Source organism: Leopardus geoffroyi, chromosome B4 (genome assembly GCF_018350155.1).
Source record: "Leopardus geoffroyi isolate Oge1 chromosome B4, O.geoffroyi_Oge1_pat1.0, whole genome shotgun sequence".
Taxonomy (NCBI): domain Eukaryota; kingdom Metazoa; phylum Chordata; class Mammalia; order Carnivora; family Felidae; genus Leopardus; species Leopardus geoffroyi.
Genome location: NC_059341.1, coordinates 5,214,490 through 5,237,079, shown reverse-complemented (window position 1 = coordinate 5,237,079; position 22,590 = coordinate 5,214,490). Strand labels below are relative to the sequence as shown.

At 43.2% G+C, this 22,590-nt stretch overlaps 2 protein-coding genes across 4 annotated transcripts in view; one reads left to right on the top strand and one right to left on the bottom strand.

The window, feature by feature from the left end:
• The window catches only part of IL2RA (interleukin 2 receptor subunit alpha), a 53,381-nt gene extending 49,686 nt beyond the window's left edge, over positions 1–3,695 (top strand). For all 3 annotated transcript variants that reach the window (XM_045464176.1, XM_045464177.1, XM_045464178.1), the window contains one exon: positions 3,222–3,695. In XM_045464176.1, coding sequence (XP_045320132.1) covers positions 3,222–3,246 — 25 coding nt within the window. In that variant the 3' untranslated portion in view covers positions 3,247–3,695. The remainder of the gene's footprint in view (positions 1–3,221) is intronic.
• The window catches only part of FBH1 (F-box DNA helicase 1), a 172,179-nt gene that overhangs the window by 6,156 nt on the left and 143,433 nt on the right, over positions 1–22,590 (bottom strand). The window lies entirely within an intron of this gene.

Sequence of the window (22,590 nt, the reverse complement as noted above, 5' to 3'; positions counted from 1 at the left end):
GCTCTTAGATCCCATAGAGGCCCAGGCAGAGAAAGGCCAGCAGATTTCGTTTGCTGTCATATTGGTCATCAGGCCCACAACATACTCCCGATTGTCCTCGTGTGAATTAAAAAAGTGCAAATTACTGGGATGCAGAGGGCAAGCCTCCTCGGGTTATTATATTGGGAGTTGCTCATATACCTGGCTGTCGACCAGCTTCTCTATGGTGTTAGCTGATTCCTAAGGCGTCCTTTTAGGATCGTGTGGCATGAAGCATGTCAAGTACCCAGTACACTGTAGGAGCTCGACACGTGGTAGATCCTTGCCTCCCCTTGCTGACAAGACTCAAAACCCAGCAAGGAACTTTTCATTTAGGAGCTTAGGTATTAAAAGCCTTCAGACGCAAAGTGATGACGCTATTTGGGAATGGTAAAGGTTTGGAATTTACGTTGTAAAATAACGAACAGCCTGAATCTATATGAATTTCCACAAGCTCTCCCAGAATTAGTCTTCCAGGAGACTCAAACTCATTCCTCAAACTGAACCTTCTGCCAGAGACCTAGTGCAAAAAAAAAAAAAAAAAAAAAAAAAAAAAAAAAATCCCTCCTAGACTCTAATTTCATCTGATGGTGCCCTCTTGTGGCCACAAGAAATCCTACATTTGACTATTTTTACTTTTTTGGATTAATTACTAGGAGCCAGTGATAAGATCTGGCTTACAAAGGCTCCTGACAGCCAGAAGCTACATTTTCAGGAATTCTGTGAACTGTCTTTAAACAGAGCCATTATAAAAAAGTAAGTACATAGACATAACTGAATAAGTTATATTAAAAACGAAGTTAATAAGTACTCTAAATTAACCACTTTCTAATTATTCTACGAGTTGGTTTGTTCTCAGAGTTATTTACACCTATCGTGTCTGTATCGAGGAATTATGCAACAAGATGGTGTGCTACCGCACCTCTCTTCCCAACCCCGTATTCAGTTATGTCACGTTGGTAGCTCGAAACAGGGCGTGGTGGGACTATTTACACCATGGAAATAGGCCAACTTTTCCAGAGAGCTGGTTGTTAATCATTCACCAGCACCCCATGCCCACATCCTTGCTCCATGGGAGCTGTGAGCGAGGTAGGAACTAGTCAGATGTTCCTGTGGACTAAGTAAGGGCTGGTGAAAGTCTAGGACTGTACCGTCCTATACAGTAGCCACCAGCCATATGTGGATATTTAAGTTTAGACTCAAATAGATTAAATATAATTAAAATTCAGTTCATCAGTGACACTAGCCACATGTCAAGTGTTTAATAGTGCTTACTGTGGCTACTCTATTGGATAACACAGATGCAAAACATAGAAACTAGGAGTTTTCAATTCATGAGACTCACTTAGCACAGTTAGTTACTATTATTATCCCTTTTCTGCACCTACTGTCCTCCATATAGTTCAAAAAATAATTATAGAATATCTCGCATATAGATGTTGGTGAAAGGGCATAAACTTGCAATTAGAAGATGAGTAAGTTCTGGGGATCAAGTGCACAGCATAGAGATTACAGTCAACAATACTGTATTATATACTTCAAAGCTGCTAAGAGACTAGATCTTAGATGTTCTCACTGCAGAAAAGGAATGATAATTATGTGACATGATGGAGGCGTCTGCTAACTATGGTGTTAATCATGTTGCAATATATAAATACGGCATATTAAAATATACAAACATGTTGTACACTCTAAACTTACACAATGTTACATGTCCATCCTATCTCAATTAGAAAAAAAAAAAAAAAACAAGTATTACAAGAATATCCGCTCTGTACCAAGCACTTCCTCGGGGCCCAAAGGTGAATGGCCCCCACTCTAAGTAGCTTACAGACTAGTAGAGGAGAAGAGGGGGGGAAATACAGATTTCAAATTCAATTTCTTTTTTTTTTAATTTTTTAATGTTTATTTATTTTTGACAGAGAGAGACAGACAGACAGAGAGAGAGAGAGAGAGCGTGAGTGCGGTAGGGGCAGAGAGAGAGAGGGAAACACAGAATCCGAAGCAGGCTCCAGGCTCTGAGCTGCCAGCACAGAGCCTGACTCGGGGCTTCGAACTCACGGACTGTGAGATCATGAACTGAGCCGAAGTCAGATGCTCAACAGACTGAGCCACCCAGGCGCCCCTCAAATACATTTTCTTAAAGCCCAAGAGTGGATGTTATAGGAACAAAGAGAAAGGACACTTAACCTACACGGGGGTGCCAGCGAGGTTTTTAGAGCTGATGGTGCCTATGGCCACATGAAGAAAGGCAGGAGATGGATACCAGGTAGGGGGAGCGTGGGGACAGGTAAGGCGAGGTGAAAGGGCATGACGACGTCCAGGAGAAGTCGAGCAGTTCTGAACACCAGGATGAGAGGCGTGTGGGGCTGTTACAGATGGACAGTGACCACGTCGTGGAAGTTCGGGTCAGACTGAGGGGCTCGGACCCTATCCTGGGGCCAACAGAGAGCCACAGCAGCTTTACCTATGGGGAAAATGGTAGCACTGGCCCTTTGAACAGTCTGTCTACAAGATAGGCTAGATTTAAGGGACCAAGTAATCATGGTGGCAGCTTGATTATGTTATGATGGAATAAATCCACACAAGAGACAATGTGAACATGAGCTAGGTCAGTGGGCACCTGTTAAAAAGGAGGAAAAGAATCAAGAAATATATAAAGGGGTCAAATTATCAGGATTTTCCAGGTGGCTGGAAATGAGGGTTAAGGAAGACAGATGGCCCAGGGATGACCCCAGGTTTTGAGTGTGACAATGGGACCCTTAGCCACTATACACCAGGACGAAATACAAAGAGCAGGACACCCCTTGGGGGTCAGCAGCAAAGCAGACCCCATCCTGGAGTCCATTCCCTGAGACCCACTCAGCCTCGGCACCTGTAACTACCCAGCTCTGGCTGACAAGGGAATGGAAGTGTTCCCCTGGGCTGTTTCTCAGATCTGCTCACCGAACAATGATGGAACTACCATGCTGTAAGGACCATAGGGCAGCCGGTCTGGGCTTCCAGAGGCATGGAGAGGCCTTGAGGTCGGATTTCAGGATCTGAAATGTGGGAAGGTAACAGGATCTGGGGGTGGAACTTTAAGTTAGCAGGTCAACGGGGGCTTATGTTGAATGCTCTACCCATGTCGGCTTAGGGTGGGGATCACATTTTTCTTGGTGCAGTATTACACCTATGACTGTGACATAGCTATATCGCCACAGGAGGAAGAGTAGAAGAACAATCTAGAAAACCAGGAGTGCTAAGAAGCCAAGAACACCTCACAGAAATCGCGGAGCACAGCAAAATCAAAGAAGTTGAACACTCACCCAAGACGCATCTCCTGTGAGATCTCCTGGGCTTTGGAAAACTCGGAAGCCACATGCCAGAGCCCCAGGCGCCTGCAACCTCATTACAAAGCCAGCTCTCTAGTGCCAATGAGTGAACTCGACCTGCTTCTGGGCAGCAATTCTAAGGTCATTGGAGGAACAGGGAGGGACAACCAGAACTCTAGGTCTTATTTTCATGTCTACATGTTCATTGAAACTTGAGCACCAGGGGACTCTCTCCATACCATATACAGGTTAAAGAAAAGTAGCTTCATGTTCATTTCATCCATACTTCCCAGTTTAGAAATCCCAAGGAAAACCCTAGCATAGAATATAAATAGACACACACACACACACACACACACACACGCACACATGCACACATGCACACACACACACACACACACACACACACACACTCCTTACCCCATGTAATTGGACTCTCCATTGATTGATGCAGATCCCTGTCCCAGCTTCTGGGTGATTAGCCCATTCTCCTGGCCACATTCCATAATGAACACCTTCCAAGAACTCTGAACCGGTAACTCTGAATCTTTTTGTCCTTAGCTCTGTTCTCTAAGCTAGCCTCCTTCCACTGAACCTTCTTCAATTGTGAATTTCTAAACAGAAGCCATGGCATAGTAATCTTTGGGTAACACCAACAGAGGGCAACCGAGCCCTTGGGATCACGGAGCTTCTGTATTTAAAAGGATTTTACTGGAGGTGTGCTGGAAAAGAAGGGTAATCTAAGTCCCAGGTGATGAACTGTATCCATGACAAAGCTCTACCTGAATATTACTAACACGCCCCTTTAAGATTTAGTTTCTGTGGGATTGTTATAAATGATTCTCTGAATTTGGTCTGCATGAATGTGATGTTTAGAGACAGATGCATAATGTGTGAATGTCTACATTTCCAAATCAGTGTCATAAAAACACTGACAAGGGCTTAAAACATCCAATGTTTATGGGCAGAAGGAAAGAAGAAGGAAGTGCAAAGCAGGGAGGGAGATCATGCTGACAGAGTGTAACGTGGGAAAGGTCACCCCAGTTGTCCTCAAACTGTTAGCAAATCGGTTAGCAAATCAGAACCACCTGGAGGCCCTGTTGGACCACAGAAGGCCCATCTCGGGTTTCTGAGGAGCAGGTCTGGGGTGGGGCCCGAAGATGTCCTCTTCTGACAGGTCCCAGGTGCCGCTGCTGGTCTGGGGACCTCACTTTGAGAACCACCGGGTTATAAATGTCCATGCCCACCCACTCTCAAAAATCACATGATCAAGGAGATTAATGAAAGGTTAAAAAGCATCCAGTTTTCATTTCCGAAAGGCCAAAAAAGTGTTATTTAAAAACGTGGGCAGGCATCAGCAAATCCATAGCCAGATTACAGAACCATTTTCTGCCCTTCCTATGACTAACAAAAACGATCCAGATTTCAGTGTCCACATCCTCCCTTCCCCCAAGTACATGTTTTCTGAGTTGAGAGAAATCCCAGGCCAGAAAAAAACAAAACTTTTTTTAGTGTTATTTATCTTGAGTAAAATTGAATTATCATTACTCATTTTGGGGAGGGAGATCTAGGAGATCAATTTTTTTTTATAATAATTAACATGTGATTTATCTTTTCCATGCTCATTCTCTTATAAGTGTATGGTGGAGTTTTCCAGAAACTACATGATACGTGATGATGTCATTGCCCTGATGTTGACATATAATGAACTTATTACTATTGTTTATAAGAGAGCTAATAAATAATATTTTTTAAATGTAATTGTTTTAGTGTCTAAATATGGTATCACTAGCTATAATGACATGGATTAAAGCTCTTTGGGCCTCAATGTTTTTTAATAACATACAAAGGTCCTGACAAATAGTTAGCAAGTGCATCATCATTGGTCATTCCATTAAGGCAAATCAAAACCACACTGAGATACCACGTCATGCCCACTAAGATGACTTTAAGCAAAAAGAATAACAAATGTCGACAAGGATGTGGAGAAATAGGAATCCTCATACTTGGCTGGCAGAAATGTAAAATGGTGCAGCCACTGTGGAAAGCAGATTGGTAGTTCCTCAAAACTTTTTATTTTATTTTATTTTTTATTTTTTAAAATTTACTTCCAAATTAGGTAGTTCAAAACTTTTAACATACGGCTACCACATGACCTGGCAATTCCACTCCTGGGCGGATACCCACAAGAGATGAAAACCTATGTCCACACAGAAATTTGTACATGACTATTTATAACAGCATTATAACCAAATAGCCAAGAGGTGGAAACAACCCAAGTGCCCATGAATAATAAATGGATAAGCAAACCGTGGTCTATCCATACACTGCAATGTTACTCAGCGATAAAAAAGAATAAAGTATTGATACATGGTACAGTGTGGGTGAGCTTCAGAAACATTATGATAAGGGGCGCCTAGGTGGCTGAGTCAGTTGAGCATCCGACTCTTGATTTCGGCTCAGGTCATGATCTCATGGTTCGTGGGATCAAGTCCTGCATTGGGCTTTGCTCTGACAGTGTGGAGCCTACTTGAGATTCTCTCTCTCCCTCCCTCTCTCTCGGCCCCTCCCTCGCTCACGCTGTCTCTTTGTCTCTCAAAATAAATAAAATAAACTTTAACAAAAAAAAAGAAACATTATGTTAAGTGAAAGAAGCCTGATACAAAAGGTCACATGTTGTATGATTCCTTTTATATAATATATCCAGACCAAGTAGGCAGATCCAGGGAGACAAAAAGTAAGTTAGTAGTTAACTGTGGCTGGGGAGAGTGATTATCTAATGTTTTACTCAACAATCTGTGAATATGCTAAGTGCCACTGAAGGGCACACTTTTTATGATTATGTGAATTTCATTCGCCTCAACTAAAAGAAACAAAAAAAGAGATCCTGCGACCAGAATATTTGCTCATCGCTGGTTCCATTCATGATCCCCCAAGAACAGTTGTCAGCTCACAGTAGAGGGCCAGGGTCTACCTGAAGTTTTTATGGTGGTTTACTTTCTAATATTCTATTAAGTGGGACCCTGAATTTATTAAACTAAAATTAATATATTACTAAAGTCTCCTGAAGACTCTCAGTATTCTATTGAAAATGTGAAATTTGCATTGCTTCCAGGAAGAATGCTGTTACTGATAAATTACTAGGACCATCTTGGGTTGGTTTTGGTTTTTGATTGGCATTCTTTCAGCTAAATTATAAATTATTGTCAGTACTTTTCATATAGGGGATGTGTCTGATGGCCCCCCAAATGTGCTCATCATAATCAGTGTAACTTGTGGTGGGTTTTCTGACTTATTGACTGTGTACAGTGATAGATCTTTGCATCAGTTGTGTTGTTGGCTTATAATTTTCAAGTAACCAGGTTTTAAAGCACAAATGTGTTCTTTTTTAGCCGAGGGGGCGGGCGGGGGGAAGAGCACAAGTTGGGGAGGGGCAGAGAGAGAGGGAGAGAGAGAATCCTAAGCAGGCTCCAGGCTGTCAGCACAGAGCCCAATGCAGGGCTCAGACTCACAAACCATGAGATCATGACCTGAGTCGAAATCAAAAGTCAGACATTTAACCAACCGAGCCACCCAGGCACCCCTGAAACACAGATGTGTTCTTATTTAAAAGTAATCATTACGGCTCCCAGTTTCCAGACTGACATAGAAGGAACTCAGAAGCCATCACTCCCCTCCTTCCAAAGAGAAAGTCCTGAACAAAGTGAAAATCGGCAACTCTTCTTAGATCCATCAGACAGTTGAAATCTGGCCAAACCTCTACCCGCAAATTGAACAGAGAGGTGGGAACAGTGAATCACAGTGTACCAGGAGCAGACACTGGGCTAGTGCCAAACTGACGGACTGTTGGAGGACCAGTGCAGACAAGTCCTTGGAGCCCTGCCTGGACTTTCATAAGTTTTACCTCCAGAAGACATCCAAGGTTCTCAGGGTGAAGATCAGAGAAAAGCCCCCTCACGCTTTTGGCAGGAGAAGGAAGAAAGGAACCATTTTGAAATACCCTACCAAGGCCTGTCCTCAGGAGAAACTATTCCCCCAACTTTCTTGGGTTTTACTAGAACCTAACCAACCGGAGGGGACAGAAATACCCAACCCTGACCTGCTCTAGCCTTCCACATGGGAAAGGAAATTATGCAGCTCCAGCCCATCTGAGGGGGGCAAGAAAAGAAGCCAAGGGCTTCTCTGGTCTGAGTGGTTCAAGTGGGGCCTCACATCGGCACTGTGGCCAGAGGACGTAAGATGGTCCTTATTTCCCTAGCCTGAGCCATGTACCCTACCTCTAGAACCAAGAGGAGAATCAACATCCCTCATGAGTTGCTTGGAGTGAACAGAAGAGTAAGACCTGAGTGAAAAGTAGGTCATTACCAAGAGAAGGGAGAATGGATGCTGACCCTTTTCTTTGTGACTTTGCTCACAGCAAGTACTATGCTATTGAAGAATATCCTCAACGGTCACATCAGCCGTACCATTAGGAAGCTTCAGAAGAGCCAGGTCAAAACTCAGTCATGGGAATGGGAGAAAAAGTGTGGACAATGGGTTTGCGGCACCGGCACACAGGAATTTTTAAGGGCGTAGAAAGATGTCTTTGACATTCTTCCATTGACAATGTGCTGGGTTGTCCAGAAGAAACTGGGAGTTGCTATCTGAGCTGCGGCAGAAAGGTCTGGAACGAACTGCACTGGGGGGGGGGGGGGGGGTGTTGAGCTGGCCTAGGGGGAGGTCACTGAGAAGACAGGAATGCCAGTTGACTTGCAAGTTGGACCCGAGTGATTGGAGGCTCCTCAGCCCCTCCTCTGTCCTTGGAATGTGATTCCACTTGCCTTTCTGCCTCTGGGAAGCTGTTCCAAGGACACAGCCTTGAGACTGTGATGTGGTGTTGAAAACATCTGCACCTACTTAAGGCTCCTTTATAAACTCTTAAGATGTGGTGGGTGTGTGTGGAGATCCACCTGTCTTGCTGCCATCCCAGCCAAGTCTCATATGTAAATTCCCTTGCTTATTCAAACTGCCACCTGCCAGCCTGGACTGGGCTGCCTTTTTCTTTCCAGTCTCTTCCTGCCCTCTGCCAGCCTGGAGGCGGGATTCACATTTCACTGGAGAAGCACCAGAAGAGCCTGCAAACCAGCAACAGGTGAGCCAGCCAGGAAATGGGAGAAATGGGTCATGGGAATGAGACATCGCAGGAAAATCCTGGGTTGGTCAGTGAGCTCCATGTGAGTCGGGTGCTTGTGGACTGCCACACGAGGCTGGGGTGCCCTGAAAACACTGGCTGCTTTCAGAGGCTTGCTTGACAAACCGCACACAATGCACTGGGTGGAGACTAGATGTGCAAGGCTGTGCAGTGAGCTGGCCTCTGCCGCGGACAGTTCTGCTGGCCAACAGTGCCCACCTCGAGTCAGAAAGCGAGAACAATCAGGGAAGGATGTGCGGGTGCCCACTAGCCTACTGGCTTCGGGGTGAGCAGACAAGGTGGGAGAGCAGGATAATAGCGCCCTTTTACAAAGCTAGGAGGGCTCCAGATGCTTTGGATTAAGATTGGGACACTTGTTGACAGAGCCTGAGTAGGATGCTGAGAGATGAAATCCGGGAGAAAGGGATAAGAGTGAAGAGGAGGATGCTATGGTAGTTGATGAGAAAATGGATAAAATGCCCCAAGCCTTCTGACCCCTAATATGAAAGAAAATTATTTTTAAATTGCAATGACCCCAAAACACCCAGGGGAAAATTTACATTCTTTCTCTGTCCCCTAAAGTTGTAAGTCTTGTCCTGTCTTTGAAATGTAAACACCCCAAGACGTAACCAAAACGTTGCTCACCGAGACTGAAGAAAAGAAAGGGAGGCGTTAAGTTTATTTATTTATTTTGAGAGAGAGAAAGAGCACACAATCAGGGGAGGGGAAGAGAGAGGGAGAGAGAGAATCCCAAGCAGACTCTGCGCTCAGCGCAGAGCCCGGTGTGGGGCTCGACGCAGGACTTGAACTCAGGAGCTACGCAATCACCACCTGAGCTGAAATCAAGAATTGGCTGCTTCACCGACTGAGCCACCCAGGTGCCCCAAGGGAGAGGGAGGCTTTTTCAAAATTCGGATTACTGTAGGAATTCCCAGAATCCAGTGCACACCCTCCAAAAGGTCACAAATATCAGTAAAAGGCTTTAGCTGTGGAATTGGGTACCCGGTTATTGGCTAGAGATTGGGAATGAAAGCTGATACAGAAAGTTGGAGGTCTGTGGAAAAGAAATATTGAAAAAGAAATTTTATATGTAGTCGAGCTATGATTAGCTGAGCTATGAATAAAATAGACTTACATAAGCTAAAAAGAAAACAGAGTTATACTATCAAAAGTACACTGGTACAAAATTAGAAAAAAAAATTTCTTTCTGTTGAAGGGATAAAGTTTTCTTTGATTATTGGCTTGCTTTTCTTAAGAAATTGTAAACAAAGGCTTTTCTTTACCTTTGATGTAACCTACCTGGGAAACAAAGACTCTGTTTTGTCTTTATCAGGTCTTTGATTACTTAAGAAACTAAGTCTTCTCTGTTGGAAAAGCCAACTTGTTTACAACTATGTCACTTCTGATTACATGTTCAATTTCATGAGAAGCTCTGTCAAAGAGGAAGTGATACTAAACTTTCTTTAGGGTATATTTGTATGAAATTCCCCGAACTCGGATATGTCCTAGTATAACCATGATCTATAACCATCTATAACCTAGTACAGCCAGGTCTAGAACCATAGCCATTTCTATGTCTTTTGTCATTTGCAGACACTTACTGTTTTATCTGATGCTTTGGCAAAAAGCATTCTTGCAAAGCATTCCGGACAGGTTTCTAATAACTAAGATCGATTTGCCTTCATGTGGGAGATATAATAATAAACTTTCCCAGCAGTCCCCCAAGGCTACCTGCACAGCCCATCCATATGCATGGGGTAGTACTGGGGTACCTGTTCCTATTCTCCCCACATCAGTGAAATGGGCACATTACATGGATGATGTAATGTTACCATGTGAAGACTTGCCTCTGATGCAGGACATCCTACAGGCTTTGCTGGAGTATCTCTGAGACAGAGGATGAGCATCGAACCCACAGAAAATTCAAGGCCCATTCACTGTAGTACGGTGTTGGGTGTCATCTGGCCAGGTAAAACACCTGTTGTCCCAAAAGCTGGGATTAATAAGGTGCAAGCTTACCTGGCCTCTGGGAACATGAGAGAGGTGCAGGCTGTCCTAGGGATTTGGGGGGGGTTAGTGGACTTTGCTTCCCCACCAGGCACAGTGTTCCTGTCCCTTACGCTGCCTGGCAAAGAGAGGGCACATGTGGGACATGGGATCAGAGTAGCAAGCCACCTTGAGAGGGCAAAACTAGTAAAACAGATTAAAGCTGTGGGCAGCTCCTGAGCAGGGCTGCCGTGAGTTAGATGCGTCTGTGACTCTGGAAGGATATGGTCAGGCGCTGTGGCAGAGACAGGAAAGTGTGCCCTGGGACTTGAGTCCCACCTCTGGAAGGGGACAGAAACCTGAGCTGCCCCCACAGAACAGGAGCTCCCCTCTCACACGGCAGCCAGTGCAGCGGCCAGGGAGCTGAGATCAGAGAGGTCTGGCTGGTGGTCACCCATGAACCCTGGCCCATTGCACCCACGGCCCGTTGCACTGACAGCTGGGTGGGCTGCTCTAAAGGGACTGACCCTATGACTTGGACAGTGGAAAGCAGAGGGGTGAGTGGTCGTGAATAAACCCTTGTGGGGCCAGGATGTATATGGAAAGACATGTGGGTCCATCTGCAAGAGTCTAAGGCATCTTGACTGTTTTTCATGTCCGAGTTCATAACAGACACGCCCTGGCAATCAGGAAGCTGATGCCTTAGCTCAGGTAGGAGCCCTAGCTACTGACTTGGGTGCATACTAAGAGTGGCCACTGCAATGCCCAGGTAATATAACCTATTGCCAGAAATTTCAAAATGCCCTCAAAGTATAGTGTCTTGCATGTTCTCAACGATGCCCAAGGCAACACCGAAGGAATCTGGATCCAACTTCTGGGGAAGATAGCAGAGTAGGAGGATCCTGGGCTCACCTCATCCCACGGACACACCTAGGTAGCACCCACGTCAGTGTAAATCACCCAGAAAACACCCCGGAGACTAGCACAACAAACTGGCCACAGCTAAATGTGGAGAAGAGTCCACACTGAAGAGCGTAGGCAGGGCAGACACGAGGTCAGGAGCCCACCAGACCCACAGGACTGTCTGCAGGAGTCAGGGATGCTGTGGGTGCAGAGAGGGGAGAGGAGCAGACCCCACACCAGGCACCCCAGACGTGAGGGACCCGCACCGGGGAGACAAATCCCCATAAAATTAGGCTCTGAAAACCAGAGGAGCCTAACTTCATGAATTCTTACAATCAGTGGGACTTGACACGTAGAACTTTAAAAATCAGCAGGCTCAGCTCTGGAAGAGCCAGAGGGTGATAGGAAACTGAGTGCCTGCCCTTAAAGAGACAGCACAACAAATACCCCTGCTAAGATACAGCATAGAAGCAGCAGTTTGAAAAACATATGGGAAGGAGATGTGTTTACTAATCTCAGAGCATGTCTTAAAGAGGCAGGATCTTTGGAAGACTTCTCCAAGAATAAAAGAGCTAGGCGCCTGGGTGGCTCAGTCAGTTAAGCATCCGACCTGGGCTCAGGTTATGATCTTGCAGTTTGTGAGTTCGAGCTCCGTGTCGGGCTCTGTGCTGACAGCTCGGAGCCTGGAGCCTGCTTCAGGTTCTGTGTCTCCCTCTCTCTGCCCCTCCCCCACTCACATTCTGTCTCTCTCTCTCTCTCTCAAAAATAAAAACAAACATTAAAACAAAAAAGAAGGAAAAATAGCTGGAGGGTACCATTTCCACCCCCCCCCCCCCACTAACCTAGATACAGGGACACCTGTGGGAAATAGCACAGCCCAAACACTCTCCACTCAGCTTGCCAACGGCTTGCCCCACCCCCACATCCTTTTGCAGACCTGCCCCCTGCATCCCAGCCTGGGCAGCATTTTCCTGTGCTGCAGGCCCCCGCCTACAGCAGACTAGATCTGTGATGACCTTGCTGGCACCACATGCCCCACACCTGTGTTTTTCTGTGGATCCACCCACACCCCCCCCCCCCTCAACACGCTTTTGGCATGAGTCCATCCAAAGCGGCACCACAGGCCTGGTAGTGTGCAAGCAGCCCAGACAGGACCCAGCACCACTCCAAGGTGCTCCCTGCCCAAGGGAGAGGGGAAGACAACCATGCCCACCAACTCAACTGCAGCCCCAGCAGTGGCCTCCGGGAAGACGTCTGGTCTGACTACAAGCCCACCCACCAATGAAAGCTTCTCGGGACGACAGGCGGAGAACCCCTGCAGCTCTGGGCTACCGCAGCTCTGGGCTACCACGGCTCTGGCAAATGATGGCCTGACTAAGCTCAAGTCCAAGGTGGCCCCAGACTGGCCCACCAACAACACAGGGACCAAACCCTGCCCACAAAATGGCAGAGAGCCACTGCAGACAACGGGACTGAAGGCAAACGTGGCTCAGCCACAACAGCAGGACACGGACGACACACGTGGGAGACACCGCTGAAGTTCCAGCTTCTGGGGAACAGGGGACACTGCACTGCAGGGCATTAAAGGACCTCTTCTTCATAAGGACACTACTTTCAAGAGCACGATATGTAGCTGACTTTCTAACACATAGACACAGGTATAGAGGGTTATACAAAATAAGCAGATAGGAAAATATGTCCCAAATGAAAGAACAGGACAAAATCACAGCAAGAGAGCTAAAGGAAACACAGATGAGCGATATGTTTGATAAAGAATTTAAAGTAATTGATGGGGTTTTGGAGTGGTGGGGGGAGCGGTGGTTTGGAGCCAATGGCCAAGGAAGAATTCTGGACGATGTCTTTGGTGCAAAAAAAGGTGATTTTGTTAAAGCACAGGGACAGGACTAATGGGCAGAAAGAGCTGCACTGGGGTTGTGAAGAGTGAGTGGTTATCTACTATGGAGTTGGGGAGGTAAAGTCAAGAGGAAGTTTCTTAAAGGGTTTTCCATATGCTAAAGACTCACAGATTACTGGAGCCCTAGCTATTGTCAAGGTTGTTTTTCCTTCAAGCAAAGCATTAACATTAAGACAGTAGGGAGTTCCTGGAAATTAGGCTATTGATAAGATATTTATAAACTGATGGAGATTATCAGTTCAGTCATTTGTTTTCTGTCCTTTCCTTTGTTCTTGGGCAACCTCCACAGAGCCTGAGGAATATTGCACCTGGGGTTGGGGGGTAGCGGTTTGTGGGGTGTCAGCTTGCCTTATGTTCCCTCATCAGTAATGATCATAAAGATGCTCACTAAACTTGAGAAAAGAGTGGAGGACCTCAGTGAGACCCCTAACAAAGAGATTAAAAAGAACCAATCAGAAGTAAAGAACACAATAACTGAAATTAGAAATATACTACAGGGGGAGCACCTGGGTGGCTCAGTTGGTTGAGCATCTGATTTCAGTTCAGGTCATGATCTTGCGGTTAGGGAGTTGGAACCCGGCATCAGACTCTGTGCTGACAGCTCAGAGCCTGCAGCTTGCTTCATATTCTGTGTCTCCCCCTCCCTGCCCTTCCCCTGCTCACACTCTGTCAATCTCTCTCTCAAAAATAAATAAACATTAAAAAAAAAAGACATATACTACAAGGAATAAATAGTAGACTAGTAGACGGAAGCAGAAGAAAGGATCAGTGATCTGAAGGAAAAAGTAATGGAAAGCTAAAAAAAAGCTGAACAGGAGAAAAAACAATAATAATAAATGAAAATAGATTAAGGGAACTCAGCAACACCATCAAGTGTAATAACATTCACATTATAGGTCCCACAAGGAGAAGAGAGAGAAAAGGAGACAATTTGAAGAAATAACTGCTGAAAACTTCCCAAATCTGGGGAAGGAAACAGAAACCCAGATCTGGGAGGCACAGAGAGCCCCTAACAAAATCCACCCAATGAGATCCACACCAAGACACAATATTTAAAGTGGCAAAAAGTAGTTGATAAAGAATTTTAAAAGCATCAAGAGAAAACAGTTATCTACAAAGGAAACCCTATAAGGCTATCAGCAGATTTTTTTTTAAGTTTACTTATTGACTTTGAGAGAGAGAGCGAGCAAGCAAGACAGGGGCAGAGAGAGAGAGGGAGAAGGAAGGAATCTCAAGCTGTCAGCACAGAGCCCTCAATCCCAAGAACCTTGAGATCATGACCTAAGCTAAAATCAAGAGTTAGAAGCCTCACTGACTGAGCCACCCGGGAGCCCTATCAGCAGATTCTTCAGCAGAAGAAGTTCCGCAGAACTTTGCAGGCCAGAAGGGAATAGCATGATACATTCAAAGTGCTAAAAGAAAAAACCCTGAAATCAAGAATCTTCTATCCAGTAAGGCTACCATTCAGAATAGATGGAGTGATGAAGAGCTTCCCAGACAAACAAAATTAAAGAATTCATCACCACTAAACCAGCCTCACAAGAAATGTTAAAGGGGATTCTTTGAGTGGTAAGGAATAACCACGAGCAGGAGTAATAAAAGTAGGAAGCACAAAAGCAGTAAAAATAAATATATCTATAAAAATCAGTCAAGGATTTTTATCATAGGTATATGACACCATATACCTAAAATGTAGAGGTGGGGGAGTAAAAATTTAGTGCTTTTAGAATGGGTTCAAACTGAAGCTACCAACTTTATATAGACTGCTATATGCATAAGATGTTGTATATAACCCTAATGGAAATCACAAATGAAAACCTAGTAATAGATATGCAAAAAATAAAGAAATCCAAGTATATAAGAAATCCAGCAAACCAGGAGAGAAGAGAGCAAGAGAAGAAAGGAATAGCAAGAAACTACAAAAACAAACTTAAAAGAAGAATAACAAAATGGCACTAAATACAAAAATATCAATAGTTACTTGGAATGTACATGGACTATATGCTCCAATCAAAAGATATAGGGTTATGGAATGGATAAAAAAGCAAGACCCATCTGTATGTTGCCTACAAGAGACTCATTTCAGACCTAAAGACACATGGAGATTGAAAGTGAAGGAATGGAGAAGCATTTATCTTGCAAATGGAAGTGAAAAGAAACCTCGGGTAGAATACTAATATCAGACAAAATAGACTTCAAAGCAAAAATAACAAGAGGAAAAGAAGGATGCTATATATATATCATCATAAAAGGAACAGTCACACAAGAAGACATAATAATTATAAACATGTATACACCCAATATGAAAGCACCCAAAAACAAAGCAGCTCATAATAAACATCAGGAAGTAACTGATAGTAATACAGTAATAGGAGGGGACTTTAACATCCTACTTACATCAATGAATAGATCATCCAAACAGAAAGTTAACGAGGAAATAGTGGCTTTGAATGGCACATTGGACCAGACAGATCTAACAGATATATTCAGAATACTCTGTCCTAAAATAGAATACATATGCTTTTCAAGTGCTCATGGAACATTATCCAGAATAGATTACCTGTTAGGCCACAAAACAAGCTTCAACAAATTAAAAAAGATTGAAGGATGCCTGGGTGGCTCAGTCTGTGTCCAACCTTTGGTTTCAGCTCAGGTCATGATCTTGTGGTTCATGGGTTCAAGCCCTGTGTTGGGCTCTGTGCTGGCAATGCAGAGCCTGCTTAGGATTCTCTCTCTCTGTCTTCCTCTCTCTCTCTGCCCCTCCCCTACTTGCACTCTAAATAAATAAATAAATAAATAAATAAATAAATAAATAAATAATTTTTTTAAAAAACTTAAAAGATTGAAGTCATACAATATAGCTTTTCTGACCACAATGCTATGAAACTAGAAATCAACCACACACACACACACACACACACACACACACAATCTGGAAAAAACACAAACACACAGAGGTTAAATAACATGCTACTAAACATTAAATGGGTCAGCCAAGAAATCAAAGGGGAAATTTAAAAAAATACATGGAGACAAATGAAAATGAAGACACAATAGTCCAAAATCTTTGGGATGCAATAAAAGCTGTTCTAAGAGGGAAGGTTATAGCGATACAGGCCTACTTCAAGAAACAAGAAAAATCTTGGGGCGCCTGGGTGGCGCAGTCGGTTAAGCGTCCGACTTCAGCCAGGTCACGATCTCGCGGTCCGTGAGTTCGAGCCCCGCGTCGGGCTCTGGGCTGATGGCTCAGAGCCTGGACCCTGTTTCCGATTCTGTGTCTCCCTCTCTCTCTGCCCCTCCCCCGTTCATGCTCTGTCTCTCTCTGTCCCAGAAATAAATAAACGTTGAAAAAAAAAAAAAAAAATTAAAAAAAAAAAAAAAAAAAAAAAGAAACAAGAAAAATCTCAAATAGACAACCTAACCTTACACCTATAGGAGCTAGAAAAAGAAGGACAAACAAAACCCAAAACCAGTAGATAGAAGGAAATAAAGATTAGAACAGACATAAACAAAATAGAAGCTAAAAATACAATAGAACAGATCAATGAAACTAAGACTGGTTCTTTGAAAATATCAGCAAAATTGGTAAGCCTTTAGCCAGACTCATCAAAGAGAGAGAGAGAGAGAGAGAGAGAGAGAGAGACAGAGAGAGGACTCAAGTAAAATCAGAAATGAAAGAAGAGAAATAACAGACACCACAGACATATAAAGGGTTATAAGAGAATATTATGAAAAATTATATGCCAACAAACTGCACAACCTAGAAGAAATGGATCAATTCCTAGAACCATAAAACCTTCCAAAACCAAATCAGGAAGAAATAGAAAATTTGAACAGACCAATTATCCGCAATGAAATTGAATCAGTAATCAAAAACAAACAAACCAAAACAATAAACAAAAGCCCAGAACCAGGTGGCTTCACAGATGAATTCTACCAAACATTTAAAGAAGAGTTAATACCTATTCTCAAGCTATTCCAAAAATAGAAGAAGAGGCCAAATTCATTCTATGAGGCCAGCATTATTCTGATACCAAAACCAGATAAAGATACTACCGAAAACACACACACACACACACACACACACACACACACACACACACACGGAGAGAGAGAGAGAGAGAGAAAACTACAGGCCAATATTTTTGAGATGCAAAAATCAACACATATTGGCAAACTTAATCCAAAAATACATTAAAAATATCATTCACCACAATCAAGTGAGATTTATTCCTGGGATGCAAGGGTGGTTCAACATTTGCAAAGCCATCAACATGATATACCCCATTAACAAAAGAAAGGATAAAAAACATGATCATTTCAATAGATGCAGAAAAAGCATTTGACAAAACACAACATCCAGTCAGGAAAAAAAAAAACACTCAAAAAAGTATATTTAGAGACACCTGGGGTGGCTCAGCCGGTTAAGCGTCTGACTTCGGCTCAGGTCATAATCTCACAGTTCGTGAGCTCTAGCCCTGAGTCAGGCTCTGTGCTGACAGCTCAGAGTCTGGAGCCTGCTTCTGATCTGTGACTCTCTCTCTCTCTCTCTGCCCCTCCCTGGCACACACCCTGTCTGTCTGTCTGTCTGTCTCTATCTCCTCTCTCTAAATAAATACATAAGTTTTTAAAAAGAAAAAAAAAAGAAAAGAAAAAGGAACCCTCGTGAACTGTCAGTGGGAATGCAAACTGGTACAGCCACAATGGAAAACAGTATGGAGGCTCCTCGAAAAATTAAAAATAAGATTACTCTATGATCCAACAATTCCACTACTGGGTAGTTACCCAAATAATATAAAAACACCAATTAGAAAAGATATAGGCACTTCGATGTTTATCACGGCATTATTTACAATAGCCAAATTACAGAAGCAGCCCAAGTGTCCATTGATAGATGAATTGGATAAGGAAGGTGTGGTGTATATATATATATATATATATATATATATATATATATATATATAATGGAATATTACTCAGCCATAAAAAAGAATAAAGCCTTGCCATTTGCAACAACATCGATGGATCTAAGGGGTATTATGCTAAGTGAAATAAATCAGAGAAAGACAAATATCATTATGATTTCACTCATATGCGGAATTTAAGAAAACAAACGAACACAGAAAATAGAAGACAACCAAAAAACAGATGATGGTTACCAGAGGGGAGGTAGGCAGGGAGATGGGTCAAATAGGTGAAGGGAATTAAGAGTACACTTATAATGATGTGTCACTGGTAACGTCTGCAGTTGCTGAATCACTGTATCGTTCATCTGAAACTAATGTAACACTGTATGTTAACTGGAATTAAAAGCAAAATGTGATGTGCCTCTCTCCCACATCTGTGCTGAATGAAACTTTGAGAGAGAGCACCTGTCTTGCAACAGCCAGTTTCCACGTAGAAGCTTTTCTGTGAGCCTGGATCGCAGTGCGAAATCCCAGAGCAGGGTCTTAGGCAGACTGTGATAAACGTAGCTTGAATAAGAAACAAACTCGTATTGTTATAAGCCACTAATAGGTAACGACTGTTTGCCACCGAAGCCCAACCTGCCTGATTCTGATTGATGCGCTACCATGCAGAGGTACATAGAAATTGTAGCTTTTGTTTATTTATTTATTTTTTTTGAGAGAGAGAGTGAGCAGGGGAGGGGCAGACAGAGGGGGACAGAGGATCCAAAGTGGGTTCTGTGCTCACAGCAGCGAGCCCAATGCAGGGCTCGAACTCACGAACCTCGAGACCATGACCTGAGCCGAACTAGGTTACTCAACCAACTGAGCCACCCAGGTGCCCCGGTATTTAATCCATAATAAATCAGCCTCACCCACTAGTTGGCAAGAAAGTTAAAACGAAGTAAACAAAATATCCTATCCAATTTAAACAATTCCTGTGGGTAGTGTTCAGCCTCTTTTTAATAAAAATGCTCAGTGTCTCAAATATCCTCTCTCCGCTCCTTGCCCAAAGATGGTTTGCAGGCTCATTCAACTTCATAGCCATGGGAAAGAGTCAGGGTCCCCAAAATCCACCCTCTGCTTTCTCCAGACCCCCGTACTGATTGCCCAGCTGGAATTTTCAGCTGCACCTGTGCCGGTCATGAATTGGGCCCCTAACTTTCTAGGTGTGACCACCACCCCGATATCTCCTCCCTGCGGACCTGGATTTACCTCTGTCCTGACAAGCTTCAGAGACCATTCTGGGGGGTCTGAGACCCACCTAAGCTGTCTAGGCTTCCCTCACGACACTCAGCCCGCTGGAAAGCTTCCCGGCCAGACTGTGACGGACTTCTGCGTCCTGACTGAAGAGTCTCTTTGCTCCTGAAACATGACAGCCTGGGTTGGGGGTTGGGGGGGGAGCATATGGCTGTGCCTTACGCTAGTGTGGGGACAGATCGGGAGGCACATCTTACATAAGCCCCAACTGAGAAGGCAGCCGGCCTTCTTTCCTCGGAATCCCCTACATCTGACCCCGTCGTGACCTGCCTCCCTCTCTACCTACCTTTGCCTCACCAGGTCCTGGACGAGAAAGGGACAGACATTCCCCCTCGCCCAGTTCATGGTGTCTGCACTTCACATATAAAACTCTAAAAAGCAAAAAATAAAATAAATAAATAAATAAATAAAACTCTAAAAAGCAAAAAATAAAAAAAAAAATAAATAAATACATAAAACTCTAAAAAGCTAGCCACCAAACTTAACAATATGCCAGAGAGGGCATGGCTGGTAATTCTTTCTCGAGAACATAACCTGGCCAAAACCCTAGTTAATCTTTCACTCCAAAATCCCTTTTGGGATAGTTTGTGAAGCACACAAGAAAAAGTGTTTTACACTGTTTTTACAATTTTTGTTTTACAAAATTTTCTTTCTTCGATGCCTGAATGAGATGTCTGTATGCAAAAAATTTAATGTCTTTGACATCTAAAAAGTACTCAATGAGTGGTGGCTATGAAAATTATCAACATGAGTGATGATAACGAATCAAGATCAGCTATTTATGGTGTGCATGGGTGGCTCAGTCAGTTAAGCATCATACTTCGGCTCACGTCATGATCTCACGGTTCGTGGGTGTGAGCCCTGCATCAGGCTCTGTGCTGACAGCTCAGAGCCTGAAACCTGCTTCAGATTCTGTGTCTCCCTCTCTCTCTGCCCCTCCCCCATACACGCTCTGTCTCTCTCTCAAAAATAAATAAAACATTAAAAAAAAAAAAAATTTAAAGCTTGAATGCACTCCTACAATATAGCTCAGAACTTTTATTCCTAGAATAATTCTAAGGGAAATTTATAAAAATATATATAACTATATTTTCTGTCTATGAATTTATAGATATTTATCTATATAAATTCATAGAGACAAAAACATACATATGTATATACATATGTAATATATATAGACATGCATATATAATTTATATAAAGATACATTATAAATATGCATACAATATATACATTTATATGTATACATGTATAAATATATATATATATACACACAATACATACACACACACAAAGTGTTTTTACACAATGTTCACAGCAGCTTATTCATAATTACCAAAAACTGGGAACAACTCAATGTCCATCAATAGGAGAGAGAACAGATTGTATATACAATAATGGAATCCTACCCCCCAATAAAAGGAAACAAATCACTGATATACACAAGGTAAACTTCAAAAAACACTATGCTGAGCAGAAGAAGCTAGACACAAAGGACCATACACTGTATGATTATATTTAGATGATTTGAGACCAGGCAAACTAACGTATGATCAAGGAAATCAGAATGGTGTTGCAGGGATGGGGGTGTGTGTCAGAACTGACTGGGAAGGGACATCAGAGATCTTTCTGGAGTATTGAAAATGCCCTATGACTTGATAGAGGTTTGGGTGTGTGCATTGCTCAAAATTCATTATAAAAAGTATTTATCAGCTAAAAATGTTAATCCTATTTTGGATATCAGAAGATATCACCATTTTTCATTAAATCCAAGATGCTATCAATTGTAAGATTCATCATTATTTTATGTACCGGAAAGAAAGAGAAAGTAAGAAAGAAAGAAAGAGAGAGGGAGAGAGAGAGGGAGAGGGAGAGGGAGAGGGAGAGAAAGAAAGAAAGAAAGAAAGAAAGAAAGAAAGGTAGGAAGGAAGGAAGGAAAGAAGAAGGAAAGGGCATTACCATTAAAATTACAACACACCATAGTCTATAAAATGCATCTGCTTTAGAAATGTGAAAAATGCGGGGCAAATGTATATTTTAGAATCAATGACTTTTGGTCACTTCATCTTTTCTTTGCATTTCTCCTATAACAATCTTAAACTCGCATCTCCCCACTCCCCATGAAATGTGGATACCCCGGGCCAACAAAGGTAAACACTGTAGTCTCAGAAAGATGACAGAAAAACCCATTAATTATTTTCTCAATCCTATTCCTGTCAAAAGGTGTATTGATCCATAGTTCTTAACTTGTCTAGGCTCAAAGTCCTTAATGGTTAATAGATGTGGGCTTTTCTTTCTTTCTTGTTTGCTTGCTTGCTTGGTTATTTTGTTAAAGAGGCAAGAACACACTTCAATCTTGACTTTAAGTCAAAATTGTTGTTCTCACTGCAAACTGAACTCCACAATGATGACATTTAGATTCCTCTTGTGGAAATCTCTCTAATGGGTTTCCTTTCTGTGAGAAGTAAGGGAGATGATTCATTGTCAGAAATACCAAATGAAAGCTGTGCTGTCTAATTAACAATAGGTTTACAACCTACTGGAGATATGTATGACCCCCCCCCCCCCACCAATGGAGTCCCAAACCCTTAAACCCTTCACTTCCTATTCTTCTCCCCCTCTCTGTTTGGCAGGCTTATTTTCCTGGCTTTGCAATGAGCAGGTGCCAAAGAACACAGGGAGCAAGGACTGAAAATCTCTGTGTCACTTCAGGGAAGGTACATTTGTCCCAGTCAGACTGCTTTGCTTTTTTATTTTTTTTTTAGACTACTTTTTTTTTTAAGTTTTGTTTATTTTTGAGGGAGAGATTGAGAGAGAGAGAGAGAGAGAGAGAGAGAGAGAGAGAGAGAGAGAGAACCAGTGGGGAGGGACAAAGAGAGAGGGGGACAGAGGATCCGAATCGGGCTCCTTGCTGAGAGTAGCAAGCCAGATGCAGGGCTCCAACTCACGAACTCTGAGATCATGACCTGAGCCAAAGTCAGAAGCTCAAAGGACTGAGCCACCCAGGTGCCCCCAATCAGACTACTGTTTGCCTTACATGGGTACAGGCGACATCCAGGTAAGGCTGTAAGCTCTGTA